Source organism: Colias croceus, chromosome 12, assembly GCF_905220415.1.
Source record: "Colias croceus chromosome 12, ilColCroc2.1".
In the NCBI taxonomy this organism is placed as follows: domain Eukaryota; kingdom Metazoa; phylum Arthropoda; class Insecta; order Lepidoptera; family Pieridae; genus Colias; species Colias croceus.
Window position 1 is genome coordinate 10,996,882 of NC_059548.1, and position 19,381 is coordinate 11,016,262.

At 40.0% G+C, this 19,381-nt stretch overlaps 1 protein-coding gene across 8 annotated transcripts in view; it reads right to left on the reverse strand.

Moving 5' to 3' along the window:
- Window positions 1–1,818: 1,818 nt before the first annotated feature.
- LOC123695985 (histone deacetylase 5-like) overlaps window positions 1,819–19,381 on the reverse strand; it is a 72,991-nt gene continuing 55,428 nt past the window's right edge. For 3 of the 8 annotated variants that reach the window (XM_045641949.1, XM_045641950.1, XM_045641951.1), the window contains 16 exons: window positions 16,618–16,730; window positions 14,007–14,078; window positions 13,057–13,164; window positions 11,732–11,905; window positions 11,568–11,638; window positions 10,834–10,985; window positions 10,329–10,433; window positions 9,611–10,032; window positions 7,807–8,045; window positions 7,414–7,555; window positions 6,806–7,095; window positions 6,288–6,426; window positions 4,930–5,166; window positions 4,577–4,717; window positions 3,822–4,255; window positions 1,819–3,468 (listed from right to left, as the gene is read on the reverse strand). In XM_045641949.1, the coding sequence (XP_045497905.1) occupies window positions 3,408–3,468; window positions 3,822–4,255; window positions 4,577–4,717; window positions 4,930–5,166; window positions 6,288–6,426; window positions 6,806–7,095; window positions 7,414–7,555; window positions 7,807–8,045; window positions 9,611–10,032; window positions 10,329–10,433; window positions 10,834–10,985; window positions 11,568–11,638; window positions 11,732–11,905; window positions 13,057–13,164; window positions 14,007–14,078; window positions 16,618–16,730 (2,900 nt within the window). In that variant the 3' untranslated portion in view covers window positions 1,819–3,407. The remainder of the gene's footprint in view (window positions 3,469–3,821; window positions 4,256–4,576; window positions 4,718–4,929; window positions 5,167–6,287; window positions 6,427–6,805; window positions 7,096–7,413; window positions 7,556–7,806; window positions 8,046–9,610; window positions 10,033–10,328; window positions 10,434–10,833; window positions 10,986–11,567; window positions 11,639–11,731; window positions 11,906–13,056; window positions 13,165–14,006; window positions 14,079–16,617; window positions 16,731–19,381) is intronic. The other 5 variants (XM_045641953.1, XM_045641955.1, XM_045641954.1 and 2 more) reach the window with 4 other exon arrangements.

Consider the following 19,381-nt stretch of genomic DNA (forward strand, 5'->3'; position numbering starts at 1 on the left):
GTTCAGTGATTTCGGAGTGAGGAAGAGCTGAACAGGAATATAATTACTATCGCCATTATACTAAGAATTTTTAATTACTATCGCCATTATACTTACTAAGAATTTTCTTTTCACTAAATTGCAATACCCTTTCACAAAAATTCAATAATGAATAATGTCATCAACTCATGAATTGACCTGCTTAACTACCTATTTCATCGTTAGAACTTGAAAAAGAACAAGTTTACTTCGAATTCTTGATCCATTTTTTGAGACATAAAATGATGAAAAATCATAGCCCATTCATATTATGTCGTCAGTCTATAAGTTATGTCTTAAAAACTTAAGTTCCCTTAAAAAGTCACTTTGTGTACTCATCAATACTCTGGGCAGTACGGTCAAGACATCAATACAAAATAATTTGAAATATATTTTAAACAAGCAATCATACGATCTCTAGCTTATTCATAGCTTTACGTTCATTGTAGAAACAGACTGATATGATTTTAAACTTTATATGCAGAATTAGTCACACTTATAATTTTGAGCTATCTGATATGTGCAAGATTATGTTAATGTTATCTACCGTTTTACTAAAATACAAACAAAAGTAGGTATAAGTTAGATCTGTGGTATAAGTAATATAAGAACTTTTTTTGTAAAATTTGAATGGTCTATATTTTGTTGGTCCTGTGGTTGGTCTCTAGTGTAAAAAAATATTCGCTCGAACTCGGAACATGATTAAATAAGGGTTTGAATGAAAAGTATATCAATGTATTTTGATTTCCATTATTGAAGTGAAACTTTTTTATCGGGGTTGGAAAAAATTTAGTGTAACATTTTTTCGTTACGCGCCATCTTTTTCTTATCTCTACCACACGTCGACGTATTTCTGTGAAGTTGCATATAGTAAATTTTTTTTTGAAAAATAAGGTCATAAAGAAGTTTCTCTTTACGTGTGTACACTAAAACACGCACACATTTTTTGTTAAGATTTATAGTGAGATTCTTTTGATATTTGTTTTTTGATTTTGATTCTTTAATTTACGTTTGAAAATTATTGAAACTACATGATAATCTTATTTTTGCATGTATTTGCTCAGGTAATTTAGTTTTGTTTAAATTACGTTGTACAATTGATAGCGATGAATTTAAAGAGTCGCAACACTCACTAAAGTAAGAAGTGGTGTATTGCTGGATAGTTCTTTAAAATTTAAATTAAGTTTAATGAATGAATTTTAATGTATTTTAAAAGCATTTAAATACAGAAAAAATTGTTAATTTTAATTTTAAGAGTAAGAACTTCTATGGCAAAAAAGGGTTGAAAAAAAGGGTTTCGTTGGATAGGTCTAAATATAATAGTTAATTGTTAGCTTTTTATTTTTGTGGATTGATAAATTTTATAATTGCCATAATGACATTAGCACTTAATTATTTTAAAATAGCAGTAGAATATGTTGCGTCGTTTGGGTATTATATTCATAATTTATTTTGTATTTTAGCAATAACAGAGGTAATTTTGCCAGGAAAAATGTTATATGGAAAAAAATATCCAGATATAAATAGTTAGGTACCTACTAAATGATGATAATTGGAGTTGAAATAATGTTTTATTTAATCTACAGACATACTAAATTCTATGTAATCGTGTCGTGTGTACATGATTTAAAAAGAGAGAAAGAATTAAGTATCATAAGCGTTTTATTTTCTCTAAATGTAAGTCCTGAAGGAATGATTCATTGCAGCTGTAGAGTGTAGCGTGTTTTTTATCAGATTAATAGTAGGTACTTACTTTTCATAGGGAATTGTCTTATGTTAGATCAAATAAAAATGCCAAAGTATTTCCAAATATATATATTTAATATATACATTCATTAAATAATTATTTCATTTGTTTTCCATTGTAACAATAAAATTCTCAAAGACACAACATTGTTTAAATCTGTTAATCGCGCGGATCGAATCCGAGTCGCGGCGGCGCGAGGCCGATACAAAAATATACGTTACATAAATGTACGTTACATACAGACAGAACCGCGCCGCTTCCTTATATACACATAGCTCAATGTATCCCACACGGCGCGGCAAATAACATCGCTATAAATTATATTGCACGAATGGCGACAAGCCGCACTCTGCGGCGAAAACATCTCAGTTCCAACAAATATAAACATCTACGTCAACATACGTCTCAACCGAACATTTAAATATCTGAAAACAGTCATAAGTATTTTATTTACAAGAGCGACGCGACGCGCCGAAAACATCAAATATACAAATTTATGTTCAAAATACATAAAAAATAGTTCCACTAGAGCGTCCCGCGGCGGGACTCAGGGAACGTCCGCCGTTAGACATTCTCATATAAAAATAACAATTATTTACCATTACTGGGTTACAATATAATATCTATACACAGATTTCACTAAGTGGAGCGGCGGGCGGCACTCACCAATATAATCTATTTAAATATTTATTTACAACGAAAGCGCAGCTCTCCGGCCGCCCGCCGCGTTACGGCTACTTTACACAAATGGGGCTTATCGTATTTATCGTACACGTAATATTTAGTCACAAAACAAGCTCACCTTGCGATGTTTTGTACGAGAGAAGTAAACTTACAACTTAACACGATCAGCACATTGCCGCAAGCAACAACAAGGGGACGCGCGCGTGTGCGTGCGTGGGGCGCGTGTGTGCGTGCGTGCGTGTGTACACAGACACACAGACACGCACACACGCACGGGAACGCGGCGGATATCTTTGGTATGACGCGCGCCGGCGCCGGCTCGCTGCTGAGGGGACAGCTATACTAACTTGTACATCAATCGGAACAAACTTATCGGAACTGTATTCCATAAAGGGCAAGAAACGTCCCGGACAACATTAAAAAATATTTCATATTTTTGACAAAAGACAAATCTAGTAACAGTAAAGTGCGAGCCGGCACCAGGCCATCGCGGCTGAGGCCCACGCGCTCCCTCCGAGCGGCCCCCCCCCCTCCCCTCACCCCGCACTGGACTGCGTGGAGCTACGTAGGCTGACCGGGACTCCATTCAATTAATTTATAAACACAAAAGATCAGCGAAAAGCGGCCTAGCTCCACACAATACAGTACGGGCGAGTCGGAGTCGACAAAAATGTGCGACAAAAGGTCACGCGGACGAGGAGCCGTTCGGTAGCCCCACGGCGGGGACGGTCCCCGGACGGGACACACACACACGCGTGTCCGTATAGTTTACAGTTTGTACACAAATCTTAAAATATTAAAGCTTTCAAATTAAGATTTCGTCTGGAGCGGGGTCGCACGGGGCGCGGGGCGCGGAATGTTGTGTGCGGGGGGAGAGGGGGGGGGAGGGTGGGACACTATGGGATATAGGGGAGTGAGGACGGTGGATGTAGGGACATTAGGACTAAAGTTCAACCGCTCATTTGCCTTCATCTTGCTCCATCGGCTCTTCAGACACAGATCGTGAGCTCTCCGAACGACTGAAAAGAAAAAAGGTAACGTTAAGTATAACTATATATGTTATTAGTAGATTGATGTCGTTTCAAAAGACTATGTTTTTTATACTTAAAAGGTATAACTAAACTGAATGATGTTTTTACTAATGCAAATTTAAATAATTTCAGAATTTGAAACTATGACAATTTTGCACTTTAAATTAAGTGTGCGAATGTCTGTACTTTGAAGTATAATAATACTTCTACGAATAATACATGAAATAAATTCATTAGTTGAATGTAAAGAATTTCGCCAAAAGAGCATGTTGGACAACTGATGTTTTCTGTTGTATAATTTGACTAATTGGTCTAAATTGATTGCGAGAATGTTCTCTTACCTGAGCGCGAGCGGCAGCGGGTGCGGGGGGTGCGCGTGCGCGGGGGGCGGGTGCGCGGGGGGCGGGTGCGCGGGGGGCGGGTGCGGCAGCAGGGCGGGCGCGGGCGGGTGCATGGACAGCGTGGCCATGGCGGCGGCCGTGTCGGCGGCGTCGCGCTCGGTCTGCAGGCGGCCCAGCCGCGCGCCCGCCACGGCCGGCGCCGCGTCCAGCGCCGACACGCCCACGAGCGGCAGGAAGCGCTTGACGGCGGGCCAGTGCGGCGCCTGCGCGGCCAGCGCGGCCCGCAGCGCGAGCTGCGCGCGCGCGTGCGGCACGCGGGCCAGCTCGGCCAGCGCCGGCGCCGCGCCGCGCTCGCCCAGCAGCGCGCGCACGCACTCCGCCGCGCAGTCGCACATGGCCGCCAGGTCGTACCCGCCCTCCAGCGACAGCACCACCTGCACACCACGACCGATGAGTCACGGCGGATTAAACATACGTTCCGACGTAAAAGCTTATAAACATAAAAAATGACACAAACTACACCTAAAAGTATCCCGCTAACAAAAGCATTTTTATATATTTTAATCCCTGTTTAAGTTAAACATTGCAACCCCTTCATAAAAATTTATAATATATAGCAAATATATAAATATGACATTTCCTACGTCAAATCAAAGTCAAAAGAAGGTAGGGAACGCTCGAGCTCCAATGTTCTGTCACCGGCTCGCGCTCCACTGTCTCTATAGTTTTATGACAAATCGAAGACCACCGCTTACCTTCCCGTTGGCGAGCTGCATGAGGTCGCGCGTCATGTGCGCGAAGCAGGCGGGCGACACGTTGTAGCCGCCCATCGGCGCGGGGTGCCCGCCCGCCGCGTCGAACCCGCACGACACCAGCACTATCTCCGGGTCGTACTCCTGTAACAAACACGTATAAACGTAAAAACCACATGTGTAGCTTCAGATCCGGCTCGAAGGACCACTACATTTAAATCGTACAATTCAAATGTACAATCTTTAAAAGTATTTTATACAATATAAAAAAGTAAATTACGTAAGAAAAACTTGACACATCAAAATTCCAATGAACATAATCTGATAAACAGTGTAGTTAGACGTGCGGTGGGTACCTTGGCGATGGGCATGACGAGCGTGCGGAAGGCGGCGAGGTACTCGGCGTCGGCGAGCGGCGGGTGGCCGGGCCAGGCCACGTTGACGGTGTAGCCCAGCCCCGCGCCCGCCCCGCACTCGCTGGCCGCGCCCGTGCCCGGGAAGAAGTTGCCGTCGTCGTGCCGGTGCAGCGAGATGTACAGCACCGACGGGTCCTCGTAGAAGATCTGCTGCGTGCCGTTGCCGTGGTGCACGTCCTGCCACACGACACTCAATTGTTATACAAACATACTACAGCGGACCCAGAGCAGAGCCTTGCGGAACACCTCTACGTTCAATAAATGTTGAACTGAACATAGTCTTGTTTGTGTTACTATTATTTAGTCACAAATTTAGATCGGGTTTAAATAATAGTATTTAACTGCATTTTGCAATTGTAATTGTGAAAATTTGACGTTTTGTAGCTAGGTTAACGAAGTCAAACGCTTTCACAAGAACTTAAAATTTTCTTCCCAAATTATAAACAGTATGCAAACTTTTGATTATAAAGAAGATATAGGTAAACCAGAATCTGATGGCAATTAGGGAAATCAAAATTTTGAGTGTGCAACCCTAGGGAAAATGGACTGAACGATCTTGATACTGCTTATTTTTTAGTTTGTTCTCAATATCATTAGTCACATTACATAAGTGGACAATACTGTACTTAATAATGAGATATCCACTTAATATTATGCAGGTACAATTACTTACATGTATAATATACATATTACTTTTATACAGGTAATACCTACATTCACATACCTATATTTGTATGTTCATTATCATGTGCCATGTGAAAATATCGCTGTATATCGATAGAAAACTAGACTGCTTATAATTTTTTATAAAATAAAATAAAACTATGTTTATTTTCGTAAGTATAAACAGATACACACACTATAAAATTGACTTGGACAGCTTGGACTTGACGAATAGCCGTATTGGAAACTCCTGTAATAAGTTTTCATAAAATTATATTTCAATCAACAAACAATATTATAGTTACCTACATTATTTTTTAATTGAAAGTATCAAAGCCGGTAAGTCCAATTTACCAATAAAATCTTCTAAATTGAAAATTTTGATGTGTTTGACCCTTCTTCATCAAATATTTTTGTATACACATTATAAACCACACCTCTTGCTTGTGATCACAGCGGCTTTTTCGACATTTTCGAAGATTTTTTAGACAAAATCCTAAAAATTATTTATCAACTGCAAAAAAGACAAATAATTTGACAACCAATTTGATAGTTGTCAAATAAGTTGCCACATGAAAATCTTTTATTTCTTAAATATAAATATGCCATCAGATTCTGGTAGACCTATAACCCACCCAATCGACGATAAGTATCCTCTGCAGACCGAGCCGCTGGTGAAGTTGCTTGGCGGCGACGGCCACGTTATTGAAAAAGCAGAAGCCCATGGCCTGGTTTGGCTCTGCGTGGTGGCCGGGCGGTCGGACTACTGCGAACCTACAATATTAGATATTGCATTATATTTTTTTTTCAAAATATACATGTATGTATAATTAAATATTTAGTATTATTCTCTTCGTCTAAATTTTATACATGGTAATTTTTTATTTCATAAAAACTTAATGTATCGGTTGTGGTATAATTGATCATGTTATAATATTTATTGTTACATTTTTTATTGAATTTTTGAGAATTGAATATTTATATTCACTTGAGTATTCACTTGAGTATATTCACTTATATTTAACATGCTGATTACATACACGTAAACTGTTTTGATCACCATAAAATTTATTTTCATTTAACTTGCCAGTTAGTGTGTGCGTTTAATACATTCATGCAATCTGTCAACGCAATAGTATTGCAAGCGTGTTACCCGTTGCGCAGCTCGTTGCGCGCGGTGCGCAGCGCCAGGTCGAGCAGCGCGCCGGCGGCCAGGCGCGCGGCGGCCGGCGTGTGCGCCTCGCTCCACGGCGTGTCCGCGTCCACGCCCAGCCCGCCGCACGCCAGCCGCACCAGCCGCAGCGCGCGGGGGCCGGTCCCACCCCCACCGCCCGCCGCGCCGCCCGCCGGCCCGCCCGCCGCCGGGCCGGGGGCCGCCCCCACCGCCGCGCGCTCGCGCGACCGCCCGCCGAACGCGTACACGTGAGACTCCGTGTGCACCGACTGCGGCACAGGCAAGATAAAATCGTTAAACAACGGTACGAATATGTGAACAATAACATTAACAAACATTCAGGAGATTTTGAACTGAGTTTTTTTTTATAAATAATAAAAAGCTAAATCCAAAACAAATAACATTCTGATTTAAGATTACGTTAGTCAAATAACGTCACAAACGACAGACAATTGATACTAAGATACGATGTACAATAATCTACTTCTAAAGCATTTGATAATAGATTTCAAAAGGTTTTTAATGATTGATTAGTTTTAATCTATATTTTAATTTGAATAAAAACTTTAATGACTACAAGATCATACCTGTAACTCCTCAAAGGTGGCCTTCCTGGGCCTCGTGCGCTCCGTCCTCGCGGCGAGGCCGGTCTCACAGAGCCGCGCCCACACGGACTGCAGCCGCCCGCCGTGCTCCGGGTGCGTGGGGGCGTGCGCGCCGCAACCGCACCTGACGGACACGATATACAACTTATATACAACGTTTATATGCAGAAGCAGGCTATTTTGATCCTTCGAGCCGGATCCGATAGAAAAATAGCAAAAATTAATAGCGCAATACAACAATAACGTAAATTTGTTACATTAAAAAAGACAAAAAAAAATAAAATAAAAATCAACAATAAAAGGTGCATCAAATAAAGCAACTAAAACGTGTGAACAAAAAATCACCACTTTGCGAGTGTGTGGCGAGCGCTTTACCCATGTTTGAGCATGAGTGCGTCGTAGGCGAGGCCGGTGGGGGGGGTGCGCGCGCCCACCAGCGGGGACGACAGCGCGCGCGCGAGGGGCGCCGCGCCCACGGCGGGCACGGGCGCGGCGCCCGGCGGCAGCGCGGGGGCGCCGGCCGCGGGGCGCCGCGCCGTCAGGTCGATCACCTCGCCCTCCTCGCCCACCTCGCGCAGCTGCGCCGCCGCCGCGTCGTGCGCGCGCGTCAACACCTGACGAATCATATTCAAAGGTTGAAATATGGAATAGGAACAATAAAAAGTATTGCAGTCAGTGTTGTTTCGATATCAGGCTCAAAGGACCAATTTAACATTACATTTCCATTTTACATTCTAATTATATTAATTACAGTAAAAAAAAAATATTATTAAAAATTATACAGGGTGTAATCGTTAAGTGTGCACAGGCGATTTTTCCGTAAGTATTACAGATAACAAAAAACTTTAAACTGATATCGAAAGTACTTAACCTAATGAGTAAAATGGCCGTAATAATTTTTTTTAAATAAATCGAGAAATATCAAAAAAATTATCTTTAAACCCTCTGTTCGAGCAGCGAACAAATATTTTATTTTAAATTACTTATTATCCATAGTTACATTACATATTACAATAATTGAGTAATAACGTAAATGAGGTCAAGCTGCCTCAGCAGTATTATCGTGCGACGGCCGAGCCGGCAGGAAAGCGCAGTTCACCTCGACCCAGCGCCCGAGTGCTAATCTATCCGCTCGAATCCGCGTTAAATCATAGACATATAATTATTAGCAGCAATTAAAGTGTTCCCAGTTGTCCTTTATTTATTTATTTATGGAATTTTCCGGGGATTTCCAGGCATTTTCCACGCTTTTTCCGGACATTTTCACGCATTTTCCGGATATTTTCCGGGAATTTTCCAGGCATTTTCCACGCTTTTCCGGACATTGTCACGCATTTTCCGGATATTTTAAGGGAATTTTCCGGGAATTTCCAAGGCATTTTCCAGACATTTTCCGGGGAGTTTCCCAGGCATTTTCCACGCTTTTCCGGACATTTTCAAGCATTTTCCGGGGGGTTTCCCAGGCATTTTCCACGCTTTTCCCGGACAGTTGTCACGCATTTTCCGGATATTTTCCGGGCGTGTCCCAGGGATTTTCCGGAAATTTTACGTAAAAATGTCCGGGAAAAGCGTGGAAAATGCCTGGAATATCCCCGGAAAATGTCAGGGAAATGTCCGGAAAATGCCTGGAAAAAATTCTGGAAAATATCCGGAAAATGCGTGAAAATATCCGGAAAATGCGTGAAAATGTCCGGAAAAAGCGTGGAAAATGTCACTTCAAATTTGCGAAGTAATTAAAGCAGAAAACCAAAAACAGAAAAAGAAAGCTAAAATCTTTCATATTAAATGTATATATATGGGATATTCATATTTCATACTAAATGTATGAGAGGGTTTAAGGATAATTTTTTTGATATTTCTCGATTTATTTTTAAAAACTTATTACGGCCATTTTACTCATTAGGTTAAGTACTTTCGATATAAGTTTAAAGTTTTTTGTTATCTGTAATACTTACGGAAAAATCGCCTGTGCACATTTAACGATTACACCCTGTATATTTCCAAATGTGCGAATAACATAGAGCCATTTGTTAGTATAATAAAAAATAACTTAATATTTATGTTAGTAAATTAAATCTAAGTTATGATTACTCTCAAAAAACTCACAGGTTATATAGCATTTTTTTAAATTGAATCAAGTTTGGCCTGGTTAAAATAACTACTAGTTTAGTATCCGTACCGTTTTCCGTATCTGGTCGCGCAGGTAGTGGTGCGCGGAGGGCGGGTGCAGCGCGGGGTCGCCCAGCGGCAGCGGCGCCGAGTGCGTGCGGCCCAGCGGCCGCTTGGCCAGCCGCGCGCCCGCCTCGCCGCACTCCGCCTCGCACACCGGCGGCAGCGACACCGGCACCTGCGCGGTACACCCCACGTGAGTATGTGCTGCGTGCGCGTGTGTGTGTGCGGCGTGTGCGGCGTGTGCGGCGTGTGCGGCACGTACCGGCTGCGGCGCGAGGTGGCGCGGCGGCGGCGGCCGGCCCAGCGAGATGTTGGGCAGCGAGGGCGACGAGAACAGCAGCTCGGGCGAGCGGCCCGTCTCCTCCTCCTCGCGGATGGGCGTCGGGCACGCGCCCGGCGGCGACCCGCGCTCCGAGCTGCCCTCGCAGTCTGTGCACACATATAATGCGTCAGTAACATAATAACAAACAATTTGCTGTTCAAACTGGAAATGGTCAAACAAAATAAAAGATCCGGTTCGAAGGACCAAAATGCACGGTCCTTCGAAACGACAAATAAGTTGTATTATTCCAGATTCCAGACTTAAAAAAAATGCTGTACAATTAGATATCTAAAATATATGAATCGAACCTATTCAAGCAGATGTAACTAAAAGAATAACAAAAACCAAAAATGACAACAAAGACGATGATAATCATAGTAACGATGACGCATTAGCTACTCACTGCGGTGTTTGTGGCGCGTCTTGAGCGGGCGGCGCGCGAGCGGCGACGCGCGGCGCTCGATGACGCGCGCCTTCAGACGCACCTTCAGCATGTTCGGCTCCGACGCTACACACACATGCGGTTACTAGCACTACTCCACGCACACACGCGTCAGATACCACTTTCGACTTTTGTGCATACAAAAAGAATTACAATCGTTGGGAAGTGCACATAACTTATCGAAAGTGATTTCAGTTTCGATTAATAGTTTCACACGCATTATATTAGCTTAACATGCCTAATTTTATAAGAGCATTTGTAACATTATCAATATTAGTCCATCAAATCTGCACACGACAATAGATACTTCAATCAAAGTTATTAAAAAAATAAAACTAGCATAATTACATCGTTTTAGTCCATATACAAAAATCACACTATCAAATTTACATGAATTTACAGATTGTTAGGTTGAAATCGAAAGCTGTGGATGGATTTGAGCTAAGCGTTGGACAGGGTGTCTCACCAGTCTTGCGCAGCGGGTAATCGGCGGGCGAGGGCTGCGGCGCGGGCGCGTTGAGCGCGAGCGGCAGCGGCGCCGCCAGCCGGTACGGGTGCGCCGTCGCCGTCGCGCCCGTCGACGTTATCGACTCGCCCGACGACGATTTCACTATACCCCTGGAATAAACAACGTTGCGTTAGTGTAATTTTTGTGGTCATTTTATGGAAACAGCAGCATTCGCATCTTTTAAATCAACAGAATATATATTTAAAATTAAACACCATATCCCAAATATAAACGTCAGTAAAAGTTGCTTTTTAAAATAAAAGCACACCCTGGACACTCCATACAAAATTATCGTTTTGACACTCACACTGTAGAGACTGCAAATGTGTGTGTTAACGCTTTATGGTTGGCACATTTTTGACTAGCGTAAAAAAAATCGCGTTTTTCTGATGAAATACATCCGTAAACAGCACAATATCTAACCATTTTCTACGAAAAACGATAATCACAAATCCAAAATAATAAAATTACTTTAAGTCAATTTGATTAATGTTGTCAATCTTCGTGGCGTATCGTCCCTGTAGAAAAATATGGACCATTTTTAGACTGATCGTGCGGGGTGAGGTAAGTGTTTAATTTTGGCGGGAGGCGGAGAGTGTCCGTTCTGTAGCGTTTAGCTACTATTAAGTATTCTGTGATAAAAGCGTGGTGTTTCACAGGGAACTATTCTCGGTCTCACATTAAAATCTTACCAATTTCTATAAGGTGAACCAGGTACTGTTCCGTTGGCATTCGCGGCAGCCTGTTTTTTCTTTAAAAATTCCTGAAATTGAAATAATGCATTCATTAAAAATCACCCTGCTCATTGATTTGACTTAAAACTTTACATTTATGACTTTCGTCACTGCTCTCTCACCTGTAACTTCTGTTTGACTTGCGTGGAGGCGGTGGCGCAGGGCTCGTGCTTGTCCTTCTTGCGCATGAGCTCGACGCGGTCGCGCTCGTGCCGCTCGCGCGCCTCCCGCGCCTCGCGCGCCTCGCGGGCCTCGCGCAGCGCCGCCTCCTCCATAGCCTTCTGCTGCTCCCATAGCTGCAAGCGGACAGACATGCCTACAGTGCCTAACATTAGATGCCTTTCAACAATACTCACAAATGTGCCTAATATTTGAAGTTCCAATCAATTTATTGAATGCACTCCAATCGAAATGAAACATAAAAATAAGCTACGCATTAATCGCGATAAGGTTATCATTGTTTATGTTTACCTTACCAATAGCAATAAATTTATTGAAAAACGCAATAAACTTTAACACTATTGGTCGAGATATCCGATAACTCTATATGGACCACCAATGAATTAAATATGTATTTAAATACATACATCGACATTGTTGCAATTGATTTAGATAATGTAATTGAATAATAATGTTGTTATATTAATTATACACACATTCACGCAAACGAAATTGACTTGTTCTTACAAACAAGATATTGTAACTCGCATAGAAAGTTCCACGGTCACGACGTCAACAAACGCGTAGATTCCCAAACAAAAGACTCTCGCAAGCTTCCCGTTTAAGTTAGTATTATGTCATCGACGCTAATTTTTCTCGGCTAATAATTGGTGTCACGTAAGGTCAACGCCAGAGCGGTCCAGCGCCGGTGACGCAAGCTGACGAGCCATTCACGTCTATTTATAATGGGGTCCGTGCAACACTGACACTGACTATTCCTATTTGCAATTCTGCGTCAGAATGTGGAGCTATAAATTTAAGATGTTGCGCTTTGATTATCATAATATAAACCGTAAGACAATAAATAACTCATTTTATGATCTTATATTTTTTAATATAGAATTTAGAAGTTTTCTGCGTTTTCATTCTATCACATCGCTAAATGTAACATATAATTTTAATTAATAATATAATTTCGCAGAAAAGAGCATATTTTAGGCAATCTGCGCAAATGTTTTAACAGCGATCTTGCCAAAACATCTAGCCAAGAACGTTTAGGCATGTTAAATATTTCGCGGCTAATAAATCACAATGCTATCAAGTAATATTTAATGAACTATATAAATAGACGTCCGTTATAATAGAAATGATATCTAAAGATATAAATGTTGGCTACGGTTTTTATTGTCTGACTGATGGGTCAGAAAATACATCACCTTCATATAAATGTTGCAAGCTTTTTAATTTACTCGCGATATAAATTAGATATTTGAAGACAATAGGTTACCTTCAAATGATGTCTGATTTGCTGCTCGTGTTGCTCTGCCAACTGTTGCCGTTGCTGTTGAAAGTGTTGCAACAATATCTCTTGTTGCAACTGTTGCTGCTTCTTTAACTGAAACGTTCATGTGACTCATTATTTTTCTATATCTTAACATAATTTGATGCGGTGCAATATTATTTTCAGCACGTGTAACATCCAATACTATCACATTCACACGGATATTCTTGTATTTTACATAAATTTTTCAGGACAGGTACAATATTTATCGCAAGGTTTTAAACAAATTTTGTAAAAGCACATCAATTTTGCAGATCGAAGCTATATTTGTAAGTTAACACAAATGCAAAACAAACATTAATACGGTTCAATATTATGTATGCTACATAACACAAGCGTTTTACAAACAACAGTGATGGTAGAACAGGAGCTCATAAAAAGTGTCATATTCAAACAACATTAAAACGAAAAGATGAATTTTATGATAAAATCAAATCAAATCAAATCAAAGCAGAAATAAATGAGAGATGTTTAAAGTAATAAATCAAACGTCGGTCTGAATGTTATTCTCGTTTCTATTATTGGAGTAGTATCAATATAACAAAGGGAATCGACAAAATCTCATCATAGCTCCAACATTAGAACTACAAATATAGCCCAGGGTTGTCTAAAATAGCCTCCCTCAACATTGGATGAATTTAACGTCGTTGAATTTGACACACTTCATTGTTAATTAGTATACGAGTCAGGGAGATTTCAGCGTTTTCTGAATGCACAACTTTTCAACGTCATTAATCTTTCGAACAACAAATTGGCAACTCGTTCATTACAGCAAGTAACGATTGACGTCTGTTCCTCGTTTGGCGAGTAAAGAACCCGAATGGCGTTAATGTTGAAGAGTTGTGCAAGGGAGAACGCCGAGGAGGCCCAACTCAACAGTAACTCAAATAACTCACTTGTAACAGGAAACTATTCTCTAAAGTTTGTTTCGCCCTCTCCGCAATATGGTTCTTTCTTGGGCTCTGATTCTGACAACGAGAGGAGATTCATATAGGACACAGTTTGTGAACAAATCTTACACAGGGAGTTGATGAGGAGCACGTATCGTGAAGGAACATTTTTATGTCTTTAGTTCTAATTTGGTCTAAAGGCTGTTTAAGTAGCTAAGTTTTGTCAATCTCAATCTCAATCAATAATGATGACAAAAGAAATACCTATAGTTGCAAATAAACTGTAAATGCTGAAATATGAGATCAAATCGAACAAGCTATTCTACGATGTAGGTATAATGCTATAGGTGCGTTAAATAATTTCCACTTTAATCCAGTGTTCCTATCACTTCTGTATTTTATATTCCAGTGTTTTTCGGAGTCTATATCAATTACGAAAAATTGCAAATATAATTATAATTTTAATTAGATAAGATTAGATTAGAGTTTTAATATATACTTTGATCACGTAGGATTATGATAATTAACAGAATTATACAGAATTGTTTATTATTTTAAGTATATGTGTTAGATTAGTTAGCGAACTATTTTCTTTAGAATTTAGATGATTAGTTTCCATTTCTCCTTTAACATATTTATGATGAGTAACAGAAGTGATTCCAGTAGAATTGATTATTCAGGATGTTAGCAGCGCTGAGAGAAACGCCAGCGAATGATTCCAGCATCGCGACTATTATTTTGGTTCGTAAAAAAAAGAGATTGGCGGGTGCGGAATGTTTCAGGAATAACTTCGCGGAGGAGCGCGTGTGTGGGCGCGCCCAAAATATTGGGAAACTGCTTTATCGCTCGTTAATGTTTCGCGCCCACACTGAATGCATCTGATTGTCAACCATATCTCACTATTCCGAGTAGGAAGACTCTTCATGTATATTTAGACATTGACCGAATTTTATATTCACAGCTCAGATTTGATTACCCTTTTAATTCTCTAGTTCCGCGTGTTTTTGGAGCGCTCATTCTGCATTTCAAATGTAAAGCGCACTTTGATCGGTCTATTTTTATTGTATAATGCATTAGCATCGGCAACTTTATCGAAGCGGCGGATATATTTACCCGGCGGTGTTACCAGAACCGGGTAAATATAGCGTGCAGACGGACGCAGCGTTTTGTTGTATATCAGTTATTTATAACGATCTCGGGAATTTTTAAAAATATCCCGTTAAAACGAGTCGGCTTCGGCGCGGCGTGGCGAAAGGTCACGGGGATTTATTTATTCATTAGCTTATAATATTATGAGATGCAGCTTATTATATTGAAGACCAGCGTGTGTAGAAGTGTTTAGTCTGAAGTTCTCAATAGAAGTATAACATAGAGTGAACTCCTATGTAGAAATTGCATACCTTTACCTACCTAAATCAATAGTCCGAACTGGATCAATAAATAACTAAGCTAAGCGCCATGTTTTGCAATATGGCCCTCATCTCCCTCGTGTCTGCATCACAGAGCTTTCAATCAGATTATCTCTACGTGTGGGTTTGGCCACCAATCATGTTATAGTTTATATTTTGCATCAAAAACTTAACGACGATAAACAATAATATCAAACTCAATTCTCAAATTTTTATTTATTCAATTAGACTTCTTCTAGAAGAACTTTTGAATCGTCATATCGTCTTAGTAACTCTATTACTTTTAATCCATCTTGCAAGTTGCAAGTGACACAGTTCCGTACAAAAGGGGCAAATGTGGACGTTCGAAATGTTTTTGAAGTACACAGTGGTTGCGATGAGACGTCCGCGGGTGCGTTATGTGGGTACGCAAATAGCCCGTAGTGCGGATGTCGGCGGGTTCCCAGAGCACCGCCGGCGCACGTGGTCGGCTATTTCTGCGCCGCTCCACTGGGCGAAACACACCATCGCAATTATTTCATTCAAATATTCGGCAGTTGCTACTATAGCGCGTACGATGCGGGAATATTATGTGTTATTAATCTTTTAAAAGATGCAAATCTTCTTCGTGTTAGCAAGGCTTTGATTGATCCTGCAATATGGAATCCCCCTCGACTGGGACAGAATTAAAGTTTTCCATTAAGAGCAAAACGCAGCGACCGTGACTTTAACATGATTTATTGTGTAATCTTTATGTATTTTTAAATTTATTTCCAATGAATATAAAAATATATAATTATTATTCACTCCGTCTATTTTCAAACATTTTACGACCAACGGAAATAATAATATTCGGATTCCTAATAATATTGTAAATGCTTTGCTTTCAATTTACATTTACGATTAAAATAAAAATACAACATATTTATTATTCGCAAGAACGAGCTGATTTAGAAAATTGAGATTATTTATTATTTTTTGATGATGATGGTTTCTTATTAAATTCTGTAGCGGTGCGTAATATAGAAGCCTATAAAATAAAGAAAGGAAATTATAACCCACACGTTCTACTTCTAAAATAACATTTTACTTGGAAAATAAAGATTTGATTACTCGAGCGATTCTCAATATTTTTATACGGGGTGACTCCAGTAGGTAGTTTTTAGTAAATAATCCGGAATGCATCATGTTTCCCAGACACCGATGACTGTCTATAGCAAGCAGCTCACCTGCATGATCTGGTGGTGGAAGCTGGTGTCGGCGGGCGGCAGGCGCGGCGCGTGCGGCGGCGACGGCGTGTGCTGCGGCGAGCTCTCCGCGCCGCCGCTCTCGTGCGCCATCTCTGTTCACAACAACATGTTTACTGTTACTACACGACCTAACACACTTACACATAAATATTGAAAACTAGATGTAGCTTGCTGCACTTTCGGATAATCTATGTAGCACTGCACATTGGTTACTGTTAGCTTATTACATATAAATACATAATATCGAAAAATATAGAGTTTTCAGTTTGTTTTTATCATTATAATCATATTGATGAATCTTCTACTAATAAGAATAAGCAGAGGTGTCCAGTAGCAGAGTTAAGTAAGTCAAGTAAAAATAAAACTGAGGTATGTCGTATGTTGCTTTCATTTCCATGTTTACAAAAAAAAAACATTAGTACCAAAAACGTATCTCATACGACGAATTCAATATAACTTTATCTTCGTACAGTATATTACGGAATTGCACCGCGACGAGATATCGACAGATACCGATAAACACGCGACAGATAAGAGCGCGATCTCCGATATCGGGCGTGCGACCTGCATTGCGTCCTCAGCCCTCGCCCTCCTGACCCACTGCCAGCCGCCAGGATGTCACCGGGAACTGGGTTAGATGTTAGCTAACTACGATACTATGTATTGTTTACATCATTTTAAATATTGTTGTCAAAAAGTATTTGTTCTTTAGTTTTCAGTTTTGGATAAGTTTTGATAATATTTTCATGATTGTGGTGTCATTGCAATTCATGTTTACGTCCTTATAAGCTTTGATTACATTATCACTGATGTGAAAAAGTTTACTACAATGTACGCGTATTGAAAACGACATTCTTTCACAATATTATTTATTATATTAAAAAAAATGTGTGCATGTAGGTACTAGTGTACACACGTAAGAAGTGAAAATTCTTTATGACCTTATTTTTCAAAAAATAATTTACTACATGCAACTTTACAGAAATACGTCGAATCACGCGTGGTAGGGATAAGAAAAAGATGGCACGTAACGGAAAAATGTTACACTAAACTTTTCAACCCCCATAAAGAAGTTTCACTTCAAAAATTCAAAACTAATAACAACTTTGTTAATAACTATAGGATAATAATTAGATTTTCAAGAAAGAGATTCTCTAGATTCTCTTTTAAAGCTTATTTAGCAACAATACATTTAGCTACATCTAACAATCGCGCGCCTCGTCAGTCGCACATAAACAACAAACAAGCAATGCGAACAAGTTAATCTCATTACAGTGGAATTTATGATCCGCGCTAACTTTGTATCGTCACAAATAGAGTAGCTATTTCAGCTCGGTCTAGCTTCGATGTAAGCCTCCTGGCACCAGTATAACGCGACCTACATGCAGGGGGAGGGGGTGGACGGGCGCGGGGCGCGGGGTGAGGGGAGACGGGGGTCGGTTATTTTTAGAAAGGCTAAATTTAGTCTGCGTGCGACCTCACCGGGACGAAACGTCCTTAGATTTCTTTTATAATGAGCCACTTGATAAACCCTCTGATACAAAAAGCTCTAATATTTTTTTTCTTTATTCTAATCAGCAAGACATCAAAGAACTTCGAAGTTTTATGAAATAGTTGATTACCATAATTGTCTCTATCTAAGTTCAAAGAATCGTCGAACTTTCCAAATAAATAAATATTAATTTCATTTTAGATATTTTCGTCAATGAAAAGAAAATCATAGAATTTATATTTTATACCCAATATCACTGAATGCATGGATAAAATTTATAATAGAGCCGCGTAGCTATGAGCTCGTAGCTGCTCGTAGACCCTCCCGTCGCATGCACTTTCTATTTTTAACTCGTGGCTTTTAATAATATACATGATGTCAATAATTTATTAATACGTAAATTGATTTAATTCACATATTTTCCCTTACCGATACTATTTTAGCTTGCTTTTATTATTACCATATACGTAACTGTGTTCGATAAGAGTTTTTATGCTTGGTATTATTGATATTTAATTGTTTGTGAGAACTTAAAGGAAGCTAAATTTATAACAAATAATTGTCGAAGCTGAGCAAGCAGTCGCGGAAGGCAACAGAACAAACAAAACAATCGATATCGCGAGCTAAAAATAATTTTCCTTATTACCTACTCCATAACATGGATATAAATAATGCTCCAACAATTGTGTTATGCATTCAATAAATTGTAATTGGCTTGGCGTTCGAGTTTATATTAAACGGACATGTAACAGGATTCTTTTATCATTTTTCTCGATTCTGTATCACATAAACTATCACATTTAATAGGATGGAGATTTGCTAACGTCTATCTTTATACTAAAATTCATCCAAATCCATACAGTCAATTAAGTCTGACTGAGTAATATAAGTGCTGATTTACACAGGGTCAGTAACTGACTACAAATTCGAGGCAAATCAGTGCTGACCCGAAAAAAAACCCTGTGTAAACAGATTTGAAGTCAGTACAGAGGCTTGAAGTCTATGTAAACAGTTAAAGTCAGTCGCGGCGGCGAATTTCGGCGCCGCGACTGACTTGTCTACTGACCCTGTGTAAATCAGCGCTAACATCCAATATATTATATCCAGTATCCATATAAACTTTCGCATGTTTAGAAGGATATAGAATAGAATAAGTAAGAAGATGTATTCAAGTTTTTGTAATGTAAACATTAGTTATGTAGAACTCAGGAAAGTTAGAATTTCGAACAGATATCAACTTTGTTTCGGAAC